The following is a 19,252-nucleotide window of genomic DNA, read 5'->3' on the forward strand; positions in this document are numbered from 1 at the left end:
GATAGTCAGAGAGAGAAAGATTTAGTGTCATTTCCTGTACATGCACATACATCATATCAGAGGTACATGTAAGTATGATTTATATGGAGCAGCTCTCTTCTGTTAATACCAAAACACAAAGTGGCCATGTGTGAGAGAGGCTTCCTACCTGATAAAAAGATTGGTTTGTCTTCAGTCTTTGCTTTGTCAAAAGCATCTTGTCCCCATGGGTACCTGAAACAGGCATGAAATTCATTTACAAAATTATATTGGATTTCTGAAATGTGTATCCATCAGATTTTTTAAAGGCACTCACCAGTCAACAGGGTTGTGTGCATGCTGCAGCAGATAGGGCGACCTCTCCTTGGCTAACCTGTTGGTGTGTCTGTGAGGGGAGGATAACGGCTCTTCACCCCCTGACGCCATGCTCATGAAGACAGATGAACTGGACACACAAACATATTTAGAATTTTAGACGCTGTTTGTTTGCCACAATGTGGAGAAATCTGCACAACATCACAGACATCTTTAAAAGATTTATTTTGTGTGCGTTTAGTTACTCCAGATATCCTATTGAGCAGAAGATCTGATTTCTACAGAAGAACTTTTTTCATTCATTATCATGGTACTTTAATACCTCTGCATGCCATGAATTAAAAAATATTATTGACTTCTTTTATGTGAATGGCATTAAAGGGTAACTTCAGCATTTTTCAACCTGGACCCTATTTTCCCATGTTTTTGTGTCTACATGACTGATATGAACAACAATTTCTTTATTTAGTCCAGCAATAAAAGAGAGGGCTGCAGCCAGCAGCTGTGACACGCCTGCAATTTATCCAGATGGGGCAACTGCGCACCGTCACTGTAAGTCCATTAAAAGTGATTATTTTTGCCACAGACAGGTTCAGGTCATTATTATTTCAAGTGTTTCTTTACCTTTCACTTGATCCAGTCAGTTTGTTACTGTGTTTATGCCTCGTTCTGAAATCTCACAAGAGGTGACTTGTTGCAGTAAGAGAACACTGGAAACACGTGTGAGAGGGAACAGTGTGTCGTGTTGAAGAATAGAAAACATAGCTTAGCCTAATTTAAAAGACTTTAAATGTCACAGATGATTATACAGCTGATTTCAACAATGACGATTAAGCCTTTGAATTCAACAGCCACCCATATTTATTTGAGCCAGATTACACATCTCGTGAGATTTCGGAAGGAGACTCGGACACAGTAACAAACAGACAAGATCAAGCAAAAGGTAGAGAGACACTTCAGACACTTACGAAAACAATCTAAGCTTGTCTGTGGGATTCATTTCATACCCATTTTTAATAGCCTACAATTGCCCCATCTGGTTACATTGTGAGTGTTGCACAGTTGCAGTCCTCTCTCTCTCTTAATACTGGACTAATTAAAAAAAAATTTAAAAAAAAGACTGTTCATAACAGTCACTTAGAGTGCTTTCACACCTAACCTGTTGGGTTTGGTTAAAACAAACTTGGTCCGTTTGTGCAGTTACTACAGTTTATTTGGGCTGGTGTCAAAGCTATCATTCAAACCCTGATGCAAACAAAACAACTGAACCCAGACCACTTGAAAAGGTGGGTCTTGGTCAGCTCCCAAGCATACTGGTGCAGTTCGTTTGTGGTGTGAAAGAAAACAAACCACTCACGGGATTTTATGGTATCAGACAGGTGATTTTAACAGGATTTCAACAGCTAAATCAAAATGAATCTGCTGATCATAAAATCAATCTCATAACTGATCCTGATAAAGGCCATGTATATCCCATAACCTATTCATGCTGATGCATACGTGTAACCATAGTAACACATATGCCCATCATCCATCCATCCATTTTCATCTGCTTATCCCGGGCCAGGTCACAGAGGCAGCTGGCCAAGCAATGCACCCCAGACGTCCCTCTCCCCAGCAACACTTTCCAGCTGCTCCTGAAGGGATCCCGAGGTGTTCCCAGGCCAGACGAGATATGTAATCCCTCCCGCGTTTCCTGGGTCTACCCCGGAGAATCCTAACAGTGGGAAATGCCCGGAACACCTTTAACGGGAGGCACCCAGGAGGCATCCTGATCAGATGCTCATCGGCACGGGTATTTTGCCTGATTAAAAGGCTGGTAAAACTGCCGTGATTGTATCCAACCATGTGTACACTGTCGGTTCATTAACTCTGTTAAAAAGCGTGACAGTGATCCAAAAGTATTAAGCCCTGAGTCATTGCTGTACAAGACACCTTCTTTTCATCCTGTCTCTATATTAGTCACATTCATAACATGAAATCAATTTGCAGTGTAATAATAGCCTACTAATAATGCTTACAATCAGTTCTTTCTCCATCAGCTCTTTGTGACACCAAAGACTATAAGTATAAATGCTTGAGAAGCCGAACAGGGCTACATAAACTTCTGTCAGTCACCAGAATTTGATTTCTTCATGTGGGTCCTGATGTTGCAGGATGACAAACACCAAAACTGTCCAATCAAGGAGTTACCTGTCAGTCGGTGGAAGCTCATGTTTACTCCTCTTGATTCATTTGTAAAAAGTCAGTGTGAACAGGGGCTGAACCAGATAACCTGAATTACAGGTGTGAAAGCAATCTTTGACACAAAAACAGGAGGAAATATGGTCCAGGTTGAAAAATGCTTTAACAGCTATGTACAAGAAAATGATTGCATTGCTCTTGCGTTAGCCTTTACACTGATGGTGCCAATCCTAATCAGAGAATATGGTATCCCTAGTGGCTGTATTATTAAGCTTCATTTAAACTCCAACTGAAAAACCGCTGCACATTTTAATGCTAGGCAAAGATGTGTGTCCCTGCAATAATATTTCACTCTTAACAAATGTTTTGTATGACACAGACTGGCATGTCACAGCAGGGAAAACACAGGTGTAATTATTAATGTTAGAAATGGCTGCAATGCATTAAGGTTGCTCCAGTTGCAGTGTTGTTTCCACACTGGGTCAGTTAAAAAGTTTTTGGCCACTCACGAACTAATGATACATGTACTGTGGTTCTCCTGCTATAACATGTCAAATGTTCTGCTGTCAAAAAGGTGTATGGCAGTTTCTGTTACAGAAAAGAGCAACACTGATTGCTGATGTAATATTAACTCATTAAGAGCAATCCATGCTTTGACAGCGTGGAGCTTACCTAACGTTTAACTTCACTACAATAGTCTAGTTGTATAAATCGGCATGCATGCTATTAAAATAAAGTTTTATCACGCTGCCAGTTAGCTGATATTGAAGAGGGTTGTTCAGCAGCTCCCTGCAGCTGCAGTGGCTGTCAAGCACCGTAGCTGTTAGCTCAAGGACAGTCATGTCGAATCCCATTGAAATATTCGCTACGTGAATGTTACTTTGCTTATAAACAAAAATACATGTGCCGGAAAAAAAACTGAATACACTGTCTGATATTTTAGACATTTTCGTAAAATTCGGCCGAAATAGCTATGAAAAATGCATTTGATTTTACTAAATGTAACCCTAAGGCACTTAGCTAGTTTGTACCATTAGCAGTGCAGCTGGGAAAACGGTTGAAAAAGCTGCTGAACTACTGGAAAAAGTGTCGCTTGTTGATTTGTGTAGTTACACCGAATTAACATACAAGGCATTCGGACCCTAGTAAAATGTCTGTTATCACAGTAGCTAGTCTCCTGGCTAAAGTTAACGCTAGGGAAATATTAAATTGTATGATTTTGTATTGGAGTTTCGCGCATCTCAACTCGTCCAAAAGCACGCCAACAATCGTCGCAACAGCTACCACGCGACAATAAACACAGCACAAACATGTTGACGCTTTATTCACTTTGTTGTAAACTCAGGCATGTTTGCTGCAACATCTCAAAGTGACGCACATCTACCGTTAGCAACCCATTAGCCGTGGTGGCTTTACCTGAGGTGGTAGGCCGGCTGGGGATGGCGGTGGAGCGGTGACCTGCCGCTTGGTGGGTGGGGAAATTGTCTGAAACACCTAATGTTACCCCCCGAGCTCTGTTGTGGACCGTCCGCTGCCAGGAAAGCTGCAGTTAAAAGGCGTGCAGGCTCCACGCGGCTATTTCTGGACGCCGACCGACGCCATGCTAGTCTTAACATCCTAATCCAGCAAAGTGTCTAGCTTAGTTGATTTAGCGAGCTAGCGTCAGCTAACGTTACTTTGTTTCCACAGACCAGCCAAAACTTCCAGGCATGAGGTTAACATTTTATTGCAGTACCATGAGTTGACACATGACAGCGCGCCAACAGGTCAGGGACACTCAAAACAATCACAGCGTGTGTTGGTTTCTATAATAATACATCAATGTTTTTGAGAGAAGGAAGTCATTGAAAGCATTGTAAAGGGAAATGGGGAGAAAATTAGGGGAGACTGGGTGTGGTTGTAACGGCACCACTTGAAAAAAGTGATAACCAATAAGTCATGTAATGCATTTATTGTATGACCCCTTCTTCCCTAACCATGCATGTTAAATTTTATAGAAGTATGCAGCATTGCAGCTGCTACTGATTTTCAGGAATGAAACTATTTTTTCCAACAAAGTCCATATTTTGATTGGTCCTGATACTGCTGAAGTTAGAATTATGTAGGATCCTACAATACCAGAGTAGCAACACACACTGGTCAAGCGGAAAGTTGGTCACGTGCCCTCTAGTGACGAGATAGCGAGTTGCATGTCTGACCAAGAACTGACTGAACTTCAGTATTGCTGCATTGCTGCCGACCAGGAATTCTTGTGCGCCCTATGACCAAGACACCTAAAAGTAAAAACAAGGCCATTTTGATCAACTTACAAGCAAGTGCGCATCAGACATACTGTTAGTGAACGGGTTTTCTGGTCGGAAAGGTAAAGCCCTCATGCCCCACTAGAGGGCGCGTGAGGCTAAACTTCAGCATACCACAGGAGTCAATGGAAGTGTCGTCACTCTGGTATTGTAGGGTCCTAGAATTATGTAACTTGTATCAGAGACTATGATCGGGTAAAACATGAGGCATTTCATCTCTGATCATTTCAAACCACCATGCTGCAATAGCTGGCTGAACCCTGGCTGACAGGAGTGGGAATGGTTTTAGCACCCCAATGACAAGTAGGCTAACATTTTCTCTATTCATCTTACTCTTTTTTTTCAGCCTGCCAGGAGCGTTGGTGAGAAAAACTGACAGGGGTCTGCTTGCACACGTACTTAAAGCTGCATCAGATGAGGTAAGGCAGGGAAAGACAGATACTCAAAATAATAATAGATAAATAATAAAAATGCAAAAAAGATAAAAAACAACAACAAAGCTTCGAGGAAAGAGGTTCATTCAACCCATTCTCATCCCAACTCATCAAACACCGCCACTTTGACAGTGAACCTGAATGTCAAAACATGACAGGCTAGGTAGCTGTTTGGGTTCGTGGTGTGACAAAGATGAGCCAGACTATCATGTTAGTTGACCCCAGGCTTTAATTGCACCCGTCCAGAATGCAACAGTGTCAGGTGGAAAGGAACACACACAAAGCATGCTGGGAGATTACTGACCTTACAAGAAGTGCACTACCACTGAACATCCAATAGGTGGTGCTAGAATATCACCTGTAACTGTAGCCTCATGTCTGTTTTAGACATTCACAGTCTTGATTGATGATCGTTACATGTATTGTGAGGAAATGTACAGTTTCTGCTAACTCCATACATACAGTCTTTATCAAAATAAACTTACTACATAGTTTAACACTTTGTTTTATGATTATTTCCTTGGGTTTATGAAACAAAACTTCCTGGTTAAGTATAGGCTACAAAAGCATGTGGTGAGGTTAATAAAAAACATCATGGTTTGGTTTAAAATAAGTACAGTTCTTACTAACATAATGTCATTTCACCCGACATACATAATGGGACATATGTCACCGGTGTAGCATGCTGCACATACTAGCACACTACATTGTTGTTAAAATATCTCCATTGACTTTTGGGTTCACATGGGAAACTGCAGGCTCCTGGGTGAAAGTCCGGTGTTTCCTTGTACCATCCACCCTATAGGGACGTTTTCACACTTTATGTGTTGGTACTTTCCTGCAGCTTCAGAAATAGCCGCCCCTCAGTGCGTATTGCACTGCTGTGAAGTGATGCCAACATTCACTGACAAAGCAGCAGTATTTGATGAGTTCAATTGTTGTTGGCGGCATCAGAAATAGAATCCCCCATGTGCGTATCAAACCACAAAAGGTGCCTTTATGCGTCAATATGTGACAAAGCAGCGACGAGTGGGAGTGAAAACGGGCTGGATCAACACAGCTGTCCTTTGTGGGAGATCACAGCAGTCAAAAAGTCTTCAATGTGCAGCAAGACAATGTCTTGATTGAGGCAGCACACTTGTATTTTTGACTCACTGAGCATCAGAAAGGTGCAAGTTAGCATGTTAGACCTTAGTGGGAATTGGTTATTAGTTTTACTTAGTGTATTTTTTGTTAGTGTATGGTTTTTAATTCTACAGTCTTATTTAAGAAATAAGGATGCTTGATGCCAAAATTTGACAGCTCTAACACAAAAAATCAGTGTTACAACCATACCCAGTCTCTCCTTCAAAGAAAAAACAAAAGTGAAAGGTGAAAAGTGGAATGTGTTTCCACTATGCTTTCACATTCTTCAAAGTATTGAGATTAACAATCGTTGAGACGAAGTCGTCACGAGTCACCAAGTCTGAGCCCACAATGTTCATAGGTGTTTTGTGACCTTGCTGTTTGACCCACCGCAGCAGCCTTGGCAGACTCCTCTGTACGACGTTGGCAAAGTTGTCACAAAAGCGAAGGATGTACAAGAGTATCTTGACATTACTTGGCAGTGTCAGGTTCAGGCCACACACAAAGAAACCTGCAGGTCATGGAGGGCAAATGAAAACTCAGCAATCATTTCATGGAACAGAACATCATTTTTAAAATGGCTCAGTTATTCATAAATAACAGCAATGAAGACATTATCAGCCCTTGTCACCATGTAGAAAGCGAACCCCTTATTGTTAAAAACAGCTCATTGAGCCACAAGAGCAGAGAAAACTCACACTGAAATGGCCGTGCTGTTTCCAAAACCCGCCGAATTTCCATTTCAACTTTTGTGGTGTCCATACTGTTGCCGTAGTAATAAGGTATTTTACTCCATAGCTCAAAGTGCTGTTGTGCCGGATGATCATATGACACTATAACGTTCGTGCCTTTGTCCCAGCACCTCTTCAGTGTAGGGATGATTTCCCGGTGTGATACCTTAAAAGATTTTATTATGGAAGTCGTATTAAGCTCAAGTTGTTTTTATGTGAAAACCATCTTGCTGTAGGTACTTTAAATATATATTTACTTATTGATCTTAAAGGAAAGTTTCAGTATACTTTACCCTTTCACGGAGTTTGGCTCCAAACAAGGTCTTGATGAAGCTGATAAGATGGCTGTGGAGCTTATCTTCGTTATTTTTGTCGAACCCTTTGAAGTTGGATAAAGCCAGGATTAGGATCTCTTTGGGGTGCTTCTCTGCCCAGTCGTTCATGACCCTGAGAACAGTCTGATCACAATGGCAGAAGGAAAGTTTTTAATACAGTTGGCGTCAATTATAGATATCGTTTCCATTGTACCTCTTTACTTTGATATACTTTTTCATTTGGTTTGACTTATTTAAAAGTAAAATGCTCTCTACATTTTATTGGATCATTTCGATTTTTTATTGCTCATGGTAAAATGTTAATGGATGGTCAAATATCAAAAAATAGCTCAACTGCAAACCAACTGCAAAAGTTACTAAGTTATTCTGATCTCATCTGACCTCTGTTATGCACAATGAGTCAACTTTTGTCTAAACTTGAGAGGGATGATGAAATCTTTTGCTGACTGACGTAACACAGCAATGTTCAGGGCCGTACCCAGGATTTTAGAAATACTGAGGTCATGAGTTCATGTCCCCTCTCATATGCCCCCCATACCAAAAATCTCTAAAATGTCATTTAAAAGTTTTTTTTAGGCACATTATATGTCTTATCTATTTGGCTATTTGCGCCGTCATATTTTCTGTACATTATTTTTGTTGTTTGTTTCTTTATTTATACATTTATTGAAATAAAAGTTAAGGGTTTAAAAATACTGGAAGCCTATAAAGTAAAAAGTCCTGATACCACAGATCACTTATGATCCACAGAGATTGATTTCCTCCTAAATATTTATTGATGTATAAACATAGATGGATTACTAATTGGGCCTACAGAGCATAGGCCCAGGGGCACATAATGTCAGGGGCCCCCTTGGTCACCTGCAAAATGTCACTCAAATTGACATGTACTGACCTCTAAAAGACACAAAATGACTGCAGAGAAATACAAAGGAACTACAAAGAGACCCACTAAGCAGACACAAATATACCTCAGACAAAAAATGACTTTATAGAGACAAAAATAGCTACAAAGCGATGCAAATGAACTACAAAGAGACACAAAAAACTACAAAAGGACACAAATATACCTCAAAGAGACACAAAATGACTTCAGAGAGATGCAAATTAACTACTAAGAGACACAAAACAACTAAAGACACAGATATACCTCAAAGAGACTCAAAATAACTTCAAAGAGATGCAAATGAACTAAAAAGAGACACAAATATACTTTAGAGAGAGACAAAATGACAGAAAAGACACACAAGATAAGCATACATGCGAAGGAAATACAAAGGCACAGAAAAAATACCAAAAAAGACACAAATATACCTCAAAGAGACACAGAATAAATACAAAGAGACACAACATTACCACAAAAAGATGCACACAGACTACAAAGAGATGCAAAACAAACAAAACTAGTCCATCCATACCCACTGGCAGCTTTGTCACCTTCTACCTATGCCAGTCCTCCTTGCCTATGTGCAGTTTCACATAGATTGACCATGTCAGTGAGTAGAAAAACATGGGACAGACAGAATGACTGACTGACAGAATGACGCAGTTTCTGTGATTGTGTACAGCATACCATATCATGACTTAGTTATACCAAAAAATAAAAAAGCCAACATTCAGCCACAGGGGGAGCCACAGCAATCGGTCACATTTTAGCCATTTTTAAGCATTTTGCTGTTGTTATAGCGCCACCCAGTTGCCAATTAGAGTTAAATTTCTCCGATCACCTTGAGGTGTCCCGTTCTACATATCGACCAAGTTTAGTAAAAATCAATAAGAAATTAGCTCTCTAGTGCCCCCATTTTGTTTGATCAGGTCAATAATGGACGGGTCCCCTCAGATTATGTGTGGTCATATGCCTACAAAGTTGCATGGTGATCGGTGAAACCCTTGAGATGTTATACACCTTTATGTGATGAGCCACGCCCTCCGCAATATTCATTGCCTTATAGAAGCTCAGTTTTAGTAAGTTTTCCAACTTTTGCCAAGAGGGAACTTTAGATATTGGTCCCTAGATTATGTTCACCGAGTTTCATGCAGATCGGTCACACTTCAAGATCAATTTGAAGTTTTTTTCAAAAAATTCAAAATGGCGGAAAATCTATATGACCGGAAGTTATGGGTTCTTGATGCAAATTTGTTCCTCATGAGGAGAGGCGTCTCTGTGCAAAGTTTCATGTCTCTGCGACATACAGGGCATGAGATATGCCCATTCAAAGTTTGCAATTGGTTGCTATAGCGCCCCCCTTTGGCCAATTGATGTAATATTGCTTCATTCGCATCCTCCCATTACCCTCTACCACTGTGCCAAATTTCACATGGATTGACCAAGTCAGTAGCCATGTTTCCATCAGCCTGTTAAGATGCGCATCTAGAAGTATCGCATTGGGAAATTATGATGGAAACGCCAAAATTCGAATTAAAATCCCCTGATTCGCACAAACTAAAATACGCTTGCTTTAGCCGGGTTTTGGTTGATTCGAAAAAATGTTGATTCACAAAACGGGGGATGGAAACAATAATGTTCGAATTAAGTCTGACATAGCGCACCTCTCTCCATGGTGATATCCACACTCCGGGTCGGGAAGGCAGTAATGCATTTACAAGCTGGTTGCCAACCGCCAGAAAAAATTAAAGAAGAAGAAGAATGCGAGACTTGTTTTGTTTCCGGTTCTGCGGAAAACTTGCGCGAGTTCACAGTTTTCACCAAAGTCCGTACATTTAATGGAAACACACAGGATTCGTATTTCTTTTAATGCGCATTTCCCAGTGATTCAAATCACTTTTGGATGGAAACATAGCTAGTGAGGAGAAAAACGTGGAACAGACACACAGACAGACAGACAGAGTTTTTGTCATTATATAGTATAGATAAAAGAGCCAAAACTACCACGAAGTCTATGTGTCTTGCTCCTAAGTAGAAGAGGTGGTGAGGCCTTTTGTATATCGTGCCCAGGGGCCTATTTTCTGGCCCATGTGTACAAATAATGAAAAGAGGCAATGTTGTTTTGGTTATATATGACATTTCCATCTTTACCTCCACATCAGTGCGTGTGTACAGCCCATGATAAAAGTAAAGCCTGGTGGGGTCGGTGTCGTTTGGCTTGCGAGCGACCCTCAGGTCAAAGTAGCGAACTCCTGCATCCAGCTGGTTTGTGATGGTCTCCTCCTGCAGCAAAGCCATGACAACAGTCAAACAAATGCACCCCTCTATATTTTTTAAATGTACAAATACAGTGGGTACTGATGGGTTTTAAACGTATGTTACCTGAGTGGTTGCCCATCTGCGCACTATTTCACGTATACAGTAAATCTTGCTCAGTCTTTTCAGGCCGTTGGGCTTTATTATAGAGGAGTTAATGTCCAAGTCATAACTCATTGAGTCATGGCTACCTAAATACCGAACACACACATACACACAAATGTATCATGGCAATGGTACTGTTTTAATAAATCCCATATCATTGTTGTCCATATCATATATTTCCAGATTTGGTGATTTGGATTTTTGTCTTTCATTTTTATCATTTAAAAACAAATCTGAAAATAAAATATTTTAGGAAGCTGAATAAAGGCTTTAAATGATGCACATTTTTCACATGAAAGTGACAATAAGTTAATTGCAATGCACTTGACCTATACACTGTCAAAAGTGGGCAAAGTGCTGTGCAGTAGCAATGTACAGTAAGCAACTAAATCGTATAATCGTCATACCTGGTATGGCCAGATTAAAGAGAGGAACGTCGTGGAGTTGAGGTGGCAGTTGCGACATCCAGTCACAGTAGCTTGTGACTTCTCTTTTGCCTCTTTTTGGCATCTCAAATTCTGCACACAACTCAAAGTCAGCACTCATTTTCTCAACAATACAGTAATCTGCAGCTGATGATGAATAGGTTGCCATTAAAAACATAATGAAGGTCAAAAGTTTAGAGGAACACGACTTACCTTGCTGAGGTGGTTTGCAGCCTTCCTTGGGTTCCTTATTACCTCAAATGTGTCAGTGCAGAAGTATACAAAGAACTGATATTTCATAAAATGCTGCTCATTAAAAGGCTGCAGTGTTCAAGTTTTTGCTTTGATAGCACCACAGTAAGAGAGAAAAGTGTGTACCTGCTGTAGTCATACAAGTTTATGTCACCAGGAAGCTCACTGTATGAGGAAACCTAAGAATAGAGTTGGTTCTGGAATGTTTGATGAAAGGGATAGGGAGCTCTTGTGAACCTTCCTCATACCATCAATAGGCACCTACATCACGTAACAATAGTCAGGAAAGAAAATATGTTTGTGACTCTATCAGACTAAGTTGTTCTCCAGAAGCAAATGTAATCACTAAATCAATACAGGCTTTGGTTATCTGATAATTTAGTCATATTAGGCAAAATTGAATAAAACAACAGGCTGTGATTTACAATAATTTTAGAACAGAGTTGTTAGGCAGAGTGACTAACAACACCCCTGGGCTGTTCTAAAATCATTGTAAATCAGGACCTCAAGTTGTTTGCTGCTTTTATGATACAGGTACTACAACAAAACTTATGTTTCACACAATAATGCAATATTTTTTTTTTTTGATAGAAAAGAATCATTCTTACCCCAAACAATCTAGTTCTTCAGCAACATTTAGTATGGTTTCCGAGAAACACTCAGACGGTGTGAAAAGTGCTGGCTGCTTTACAAATATGTGGCAACAAGGCCCCAGGGAAGGCTTGGCTTCAAGACTTTGAAGCCAGTTTACCATAGTGGCCAAACCGGGTATCTAGAATTTCTGGTCCATCACGTGATGCCCTGAGGCCAAAAAAAACTTTTCCCCATAAACTTACATTGAGGAAAAGACGTCTGTCAATCAGTGAATACATTTTTTTGAGTGTCACAACCCAGCCAGCCATGCAATTTAATCATTTTATCCCCATTCAAGTTAGTGGAGGGCTATACCAGAAGTAGCTGGCTCTGTCTGTTAAGTCTCTGGTGCTGCTGCTGTATGGGCAAAGGTAATTTTACACCCATGCAGTTCAACTTTTTTGGCTTCATGCCACACTGAGCAACTTTAAACATCTGAAACATCTAAACATCTGTGGTGTCAACATGGAGCCAACAAAGCCAGTTTAGCCAATCATTATCAAGGACTGGAACTTTATGTTTTGTTAGGGTTCATTCTAATATTGTTAGCATGATCAACATGAAATTGTCTTTTTAAATCATTGATACTCTATTGTTAAGATTTCTACTACAACCAAGCCTAATTGCTGTAGCACAAGAAAGTACTACAGTCCCTATGATTGATTTCAAATTAGTGTGCTAAAATCATAATGAAATAAGTTATTTTTGGTACACAGTTTTAATTACAGTTCATGTCAACATAAACGTTAACACTGACATCGAGAAGCTTCAGAAGTCACTGAAAAACCCCCCAGAAAGAGATATAAATGTACACACTTTTAAACACAAGTGTAGGACAAACCCCATTAGTGATGGACCGTAAGACGTGTAAAAAGAATAGTTGCAGGAAATTAAAGATGTACACAGTTTTATTGCATTGGGGCTTGTTATACTTTTATCCTATGTACACTAATTAAAACTTAAAATGAAGCTATAGAAGTGTAACAAAATAAGCTAAGCTCAAAGGTCCACTTATAGGTTATAGAGAAGGACACGCAGCAGTTCCAGGGGAACCTGGAGCCTACAGCTGAGGGAGTAGGCTAGAAGATGAGAATCCCAGCCTGACTCAAAACCAGGACGGACACTCTTTACTCAACTGGGACCACCAGAATTGTCCAAGTGGGACACTCCTTTATTCAACTACTTGTTATCACGTCGCTGAAGAAGTAACTGAATGAAGGCTATTGAGATGATGCTGTTTCAGCCTTCCAGAACGTTGTCAGAGACTATTTAAGTTCTGAAAGAAATTCATTCTCTTACAGACCCTTGATCAAGTATATACACTCAGGGGATTTACTGCTACAGTCTTACTCAGTCTGATATGACCAGTATCTGGTGCCTCATGTTAGTTAATGAAGTCTACCTAAAACTTTAGGTAGACTTTGCTGCGTAACTGACGTTACTCATTTAGTAACTTCTGTGACCTTAGCATTTACCATTATCCCTTGTGGCCACTGAAGCCAGCAATAGATACTTACATAGACTGACTTAAAATTTGCTAATCACTATTTAACACACTGGTGATTTATTGTGTCTGCACACGTTGGATTGGAAAACATCCATCAAAAATCTATTACATACAAGTTATTCTGTTTCATGTATGTTTTACATGTAGTGTCTCCACATCAATGGATGTGTTCTGTTAGGTTTCTATGTTAAATTATATGTTACAGTAGCTTATCATAGACACAGAATTAGAGTACTTTCTATTTAATTAAATAAAAAACCAGTCATATTGATTCAACTCTTTTTATTGGATTTAAGGATATGTGATTAGTTATTGGGCAAGGAAAAGATTTAAGTCTAGGCATGTTGGAAATCACAGGGTACACATGATTGTTTCACAGCTCTTGAGCATGGTGAGTTCAGGCAGCTTATGCAGCCCTGGCCAGACCCACCCTATTCTGGCCTCTGTCAAAGATGGAGTAGTACTGTCTGATGAAGACATCACCCAGGATCCACAGGCTGCTTCCTCCATTGCCAAAGCCACTATGGCAGCCGTAGTAAGACTATGGGGGGTTTTCAAAGAAGAATTTCAGTCAGACAGTAAGCATAGTAAAATGAGAAAATATTAGTCCCACTGGGAGACAAACAGTTACCTGACGAATGTAGGCAGAGCTTGGAAGGGTGAATTCCTGTCCCTGGATGTGAAAGGTCACATCAGGCATTTGGCCAATGTTGTTACAGCTGACCATATCCTAAGGGAGAAAATGTAAAAGGGATGACATTATATCAGAATTTGATTCACTCTTCAATTTTTAACTTGGTTAAGCTGTATTTAATGTAAGGCTAAAGAAATCTTTTTCAGTCAATAACTATGTCTTTTATTGGCACTTACATTTCCGTTCTGGCTGTAAGCTCCCACCACTTGGTTGATGTTGCTGATGCTGCTCTGAGGTCCAACAATCAGAGAAGTGCCAGTGTCCACAATAGCCTGGCAACCGCCATTGCAAGCAACAACCTGGCCATTGACGGTAACACTGAAAGGGATACACAGTAATGCGTGCATCAAGCAGATATCAAACACTTTTGCAGACGATATCAATTTGGTTTGGCTAAATTGCGGGGGGCGTGGGATGCTGTATCTGTGGCTTTACCTGTCCACTGTGATCTGCCAGTACAGCTCACTAGAGAGGGGGATCCAGGTGATGGAGCCAGAGTAGTGGTTGGGGTCAATTCCTCCAAAGGTCACCACACTGCCACTGTTACTGTTACTATGGAGAAAAGTGTGAAGTTATTGAAAAATGTACTAGAAATTAGTTGCTATCTTTGTATAAGTAAGTAGTAGGATACTGCGAAGCTATGACTGTCCTTACGAGCTCAGGTACACAGAGAACAGGTCCTGGCTGACCAGGCCCTGCTTCATCATGTTGTCGAACACAGGTGTAGCACCGGAAGCAGACAGGCGTGGGTATGCCAAGCCCAGGATACCATCAGCACGCATGTACTGCATGAAGGGAGCCTCACTTGTGCTCAAACCGAAGATCTGGTTCTGCACAGCAAACCCACCCACCTGACGGACAAACATAAAGAGAGCACAGGAGTGTAAGACTGTCTTAAATTACAATGGTATCTTCTATTGCTTTTTCTTTTTTAAAGATATTCAATTGTAAATGAATCTGGGTACCTCAATGTCTTAAAAGTGGTTAGACACAGTGATAACCATTCTGTTAGAACTGTGAATAAAAATCATTTTCTGATTAAAAGTGACCCTTTATGCTTCTGTCTCTCACCGTCACAGTGTCGTATCCAAGGAAACCAATCATGCTGCCGGTGCCGTATTGGATCCTGAGAGAAGCGCCGTTTTGCCTGTAGGTACTGCTTAGGCTGGGGTTAAACTTGTCATGGTTGTCTAGGAAGGTAGAGATTGTGAAAAAAAACATCTAATTTAAATTTGCTGTTACAGCGTGAATTCACTTTTTTTTTTTTTTTTGATGTGCACTTTAGCAGGAGTCAAAAGAAAATGATGCAATTGACAGTCAAAACGATTAAAGTACAGTAAGATATTTAAACAGGTGAGCAGCAAAGAAGCAACAGACCTATGCAATTGCTATTCGAAAATGTACAATGTCAGATACAAAGCAAATTTATAAAAGTGGCACAGAAAAGCTCCCAGGGACTGTGTATCCTCTGGAAGATCTTGACCTCTCATCCACGTATAGCTATCTCAGGTTCTTATCCCCTCACCCAAAATTCAGCCGAAATACTAACCAGGGCTGTAGTACTTGAGTCTGGTCTTGGTCTCAAGTCCAGCTTGAGACCACTTTTGAAGTCTTGCACTTGTCTTGGTCTCAGGCCTTGTTGGACTTTGTATTCTCTTGGTCTCAGTCTTGGCTATTGAGAACTTATCAAGTTGTTGCTGGCTGCTGATTCAGGTTAGGTTGTACAGAGGAAAACGTACCCCTCCCACTGCTTCTTTCTCTCTGGCACTGGCCCAGTTTTGGAAGCAACACTGACTCTGAGCCCAGCACTTGCTGCCACAGTCTGTTAACCGTAACATCACTCACAGCAAGTCACTAGCTAGCTACACCAGCTAACATTGGATGGCAAAATGTCCACAAATTCCACCATAATTGAATTTGTTTTACCAACCACAAAGAACAGGATATCATATCAGTTAACGTACCTGCAGAGACCTGTAGTAGTCCTTAAACTTATATTTGGGCTTGACTCAGACTCGACTGGACCTGGGCTTGGAGTTGACTTGGGCTTGATTAAGCTGGTCTTTACAACAGCCCTCATACTAACCATACTCAGTCTTGAATGCTTCTAAATCCTATTTAGGAATATCAGACCACTCTATCCCTACCCATGGGATTTCGGTGTCATCTGGTTTTTCCTATATTCAATGTCGTTTAGTTTGAATAAGCACCTGGTTCCCTCAGGGACCTTGGTGGTCAGCTGAAATGTGCCAGCCTTCTGTGTGATCTTGTATCAACTTTAAATGTCAGTCAAGACTGGCAAGACTTCAAGAAATCCCTAACCCTAACACTGACAGGAAAGTCTTGCAATCATTTTAGATAACCAGTGCAAACTGTTAATGTTGGAAATACCTTCAGTGAGGGAAGTAAGATGGCAAAACATTATCAGAATCTAACATGTGTCTAAATGTTTGATGTATGTGCATGTGCAGTTTTACATACTGCAGGCTGGGCTGCTGCAGTAGATGGAGGGCACCCACAGGTTAGATGAGCCAGTGTCAAAGATGACCTTGAAGGACTGAGGAGGAGTTCCAATGGAGATGATTCCAAAGTAAGCCAGCTGGAGTTGAAGAGGAGATACCAGCATTATTCATGATCAAAATCAGCCATTCATTAAAGTTTGTCTGTTCAAGCTTTAGCAGCTGTTACTCACATCAGCATCATTGGTCATGGACTGAGTGCCCACGGCAAAGCTATTATCGAACTTGACTATGGGGTTGTATGGGTACTTGAGCCTGTACTCCTCCCATAGACCCTGCTCCTCCAGGATCTCCCTGGCTGTCTTGCCCTTCTCCAGAGGGACCCTAGGTGTTACCAAAGGGAACAACTTAATTCTGTTGCTACATTTGTAAGCCTTTTCTTGATCTGTTGAAGTTTTTTGCTGATGTATTCGTCCTTGTAATCCTCTCAGTACTCATATATTAGGACATTACAGAGAAATTCTCCTGACCTAGCTGCCTTTACTGAAATTCTGATTTACTCTTGAGTACAGTACATACAGTCTACATAGTAGGAAAAATAAAAAAAAAACAGCACTGGTAAGGCTGACTTACTGGACAAGGCACTCTGACAGTGCCACCATGGCACACACAACAATGGCCCACTTCATTGTCTCGGCTCTGCTGTCAACTGTATAAGAGAAGGAATTTCAGTCGAATTTAGCTCATGTCACTGAAGTCGATCACCTCACAGAACCATTCAAACTGAAATACTGCAATCGTAATATAGTAGGTCTACTGTGAGTATACTCACCTGTGGACTCCAAAACCTGGATGCTGACAGACAGACATGCATCCTCTTTTATACAGGTGGACTGACATTTTCCTATTACACAATGATAAGGCAATACACGTGAACAGGTGATAAGTAAAGATAAGAAATGCACAAAGTAATCGTTGACCTTAACACAATGTCAACTATATGATTAAGGAAACAAACTTTTGGATAAAGCTTTTTGGATAACTTCAGTGCAGTATAATATTTGTGTTCATGTTGAAGGTGCTAACCACTGAAAGAAACAGTAAAGGTTCTCTTAGCAAAGTCAAAAGGTGATTTTAGGTGAAATGATGTTCCTGATACGACTCTGAAACATAACAGCTTAAATTTAAATATTTTATTGTGTATAACACTTACATTTTGTGCATATTTAGTTTTTCTTGTATACTTTCTATACTTTCATTTTTAAAAACTTTTTCCTCAGCATTTACATACAGTACTACTACTAATAAATAACTCATACTTATAAATCATGCTAATAAATCAGTATGCTTTGTTTTAAAGAGGCAACAGATAGCATTTTTTCCTAAATATATCATTATGAAAATAATGTGGGTTGCACAGGGTAGTGGCCACAGTAAAATCAGACTATCAGCATTTACATAGGTTACTTCGTGGCTTTGCAATCTTTGTAATAAGCTTCTGCCACCGAGGGCGAAATTTCGCGGAAAAAATCTGCTTTACGGCAGGAAACATGTCATGTATTGCAAAACTGGTCGGTCAGCCAATCAGGGACTGGAGCTGGTCCTTATGAGATAGTTGAGTCACGAGCACAGTGTCAGACGGATAAAGTTTGGAGATAAGTGAAAAATGGCCTAGCGAAAGAAAACAAGCTGCTCTGTCTGAGGAGGCAAAGAAAAGCAAAAAGGAGAGTGATAAAAGAAGAGGAAAAACAAGAGTAAACCTCAGTCAGGCGTTCAAGAGATGGAGGCAGCTCCGTGACCAAAAAGGATTCAAAACCGATGTCCAGCTAGCTTTCTTTCTTTTTTTTGGGATAAATTTTTTTATTGTTTTTTTCATTTTATAAAACAGATGTGGCACACATTGATTAAACAAAAATAACAACATAATAAACAAAAATAACCATAAAAAAGGTATGATCATATAGGAAGACTAGCTCTGCTTTAGGGCACAGCTAATGGGGATCCTTATCAATAAAAACAAAAATAAACAAAAAACAATAGCAAAAAAGATAGTAACAATAGTAATAGGGAGTACCACATCCCCTACCCTAAACCCACCCACCCACAGGGCCCAAAGAAGAACCAGAGATGGCTACAATAATGCATTTAAAGTGGCAATGGCATCATCCCAACATAAAATGTTGTCAGGTTTGGCCAAATGCAAATTGGCTGCCCAACGTTCCATGATGGCTATATCTATGAAGTCTAACAACCATTTCTTTAAAGATAACAAATGGGGAGGTTTCCTTCTGCATGCTATCAGCCTTTTAGCATCAGTAAGGCCAGCCAGGAAAAGGCGTTTAACAGGTAGATCCAAGTTGGAAGAATCATGAAGTAATAAGATGGAAGGCGAATAAGGAATCTGCTTTGACAATATTATGGACAGCACACTACAAATTTTCTTCCAGAAATCCGCGACACCTGGGCACTCTCAAACCATGTGAGAACACAGGGTACAATTAGGAGAGGGAAAGGCTTTAAATTTGAACAAAATGTGTGGAGTGAAATAGGACCTGTGTATGAACTTGTGATG

General features: G+C 40.3%; 3 protein-coding genes across 3 annotated transcripts in view; all 3 read right to left on the reverse strand.

Annotated features, from left to right (window-relative positions):
- Window positions 1–4,192, reverse strand: part of spata20 (spermatogenesis associated 20) — a 69,875-nt gene extending 65,683 nt beyond the window's left edge. The window contains exons 1-3 of the mRNA XM_049563459.1: window positions 3,895–4,192; window positions 296–424; window positions 149–213 (exon numbers count right to left, since the gene is read on the reverse strand). Of these exons, the coding sequence (XP_049419416.1) occupies window positions 149–213; window positions 296–424; window positions 3,895–4,094 (394 nt within the window). The 5' untranslated portion in view covers window positions 4,095–4,192. The remainder of the gene's footprint in view (window positions 1–148; window positions 214–295; window positions 425–3,894) is intronic.
- A 1,087-nt stretch (window positions 4,193–5,279) lies between these two features.
- On the reverse strand, window positions 5,280–12,102 carry LOC125880742 (PI-PLC X domain-containing protein 1-like). The gene is made up of 8 exons (XM_049563460.1): window positions 11,996–12,102; window positions 11,349–11,648; window positions 11,118–11,228; window positions 10,672–10,796; window positions 10,441–10,572; window positions 7,362–7,526; window positions 7,036–7,234; window positions 5,280–6,848 (listed from the first exon to the last, which is right to left on the reverse strand). The coding sequence occupies exons 3-8, from the start codon at window positions 11,218–11,220 to the stop codon at window positions 6,607–6,609; spliced, it is 966 nt and encodes a 321-aa protein (XP_049419417.1). The 5' UTR covers window positions 11,221–11,228; window positions 11,349–11,648; window positions 11,996–12,102; the 3' UTR covers window positions 5,280–6,606.
- Window positions 12,103–13,794: 1,692 nt separating this feature from the next.
- On the reverse strand, window positions 13,795–17,393 carry LOC125880860 (pepsin A-like). The gene is made up of 9 exons (XM_049563654.1): window positions 17,314–17,393; window positions 16,914–17,064; window positions 16,703–16,820; window positions 15,293–15,411; window positions 14,876–15,072; window positions 14,657–14,773; window positions 14,398–14,539; window positions 14,159–14,257; window positions 13,795–14,068 (listed from the first exon to the last, which is right to left on the reverse strand). The coding sequence occupies exons 1-9, from the start codon at window positions 17,367–17,369 to the stop codon at window positions 13,934–13,936; spliced, it is 1,134 nt and encodes a 377-aa protein (XP_049419611.1). The 5' UTR covers window positions 17,370–17,393; the 3' UTR covers window positions 13,795–13,933.
- Between the last annotated feature and the right edge of the window lie 1,859 nt (window positions 17,394–19,252).

The sequence above is a fragment of the Epinephelus fuscoguttatus genome, linkage group LG20 (assembly GCF_011397635.1).
Source record: "Epinephelus fuscoguttatus linkage group LG20, E.fuscoguttatus.final_Chr_v1".
Taxonomy (NCBI): domain Eukaryota; kingdom Metazoa; phylum Chordata; class Actinopteri; order Perciformes; family Serranidae; genus Epinephelus; species Epinephelus fuscoguttatus.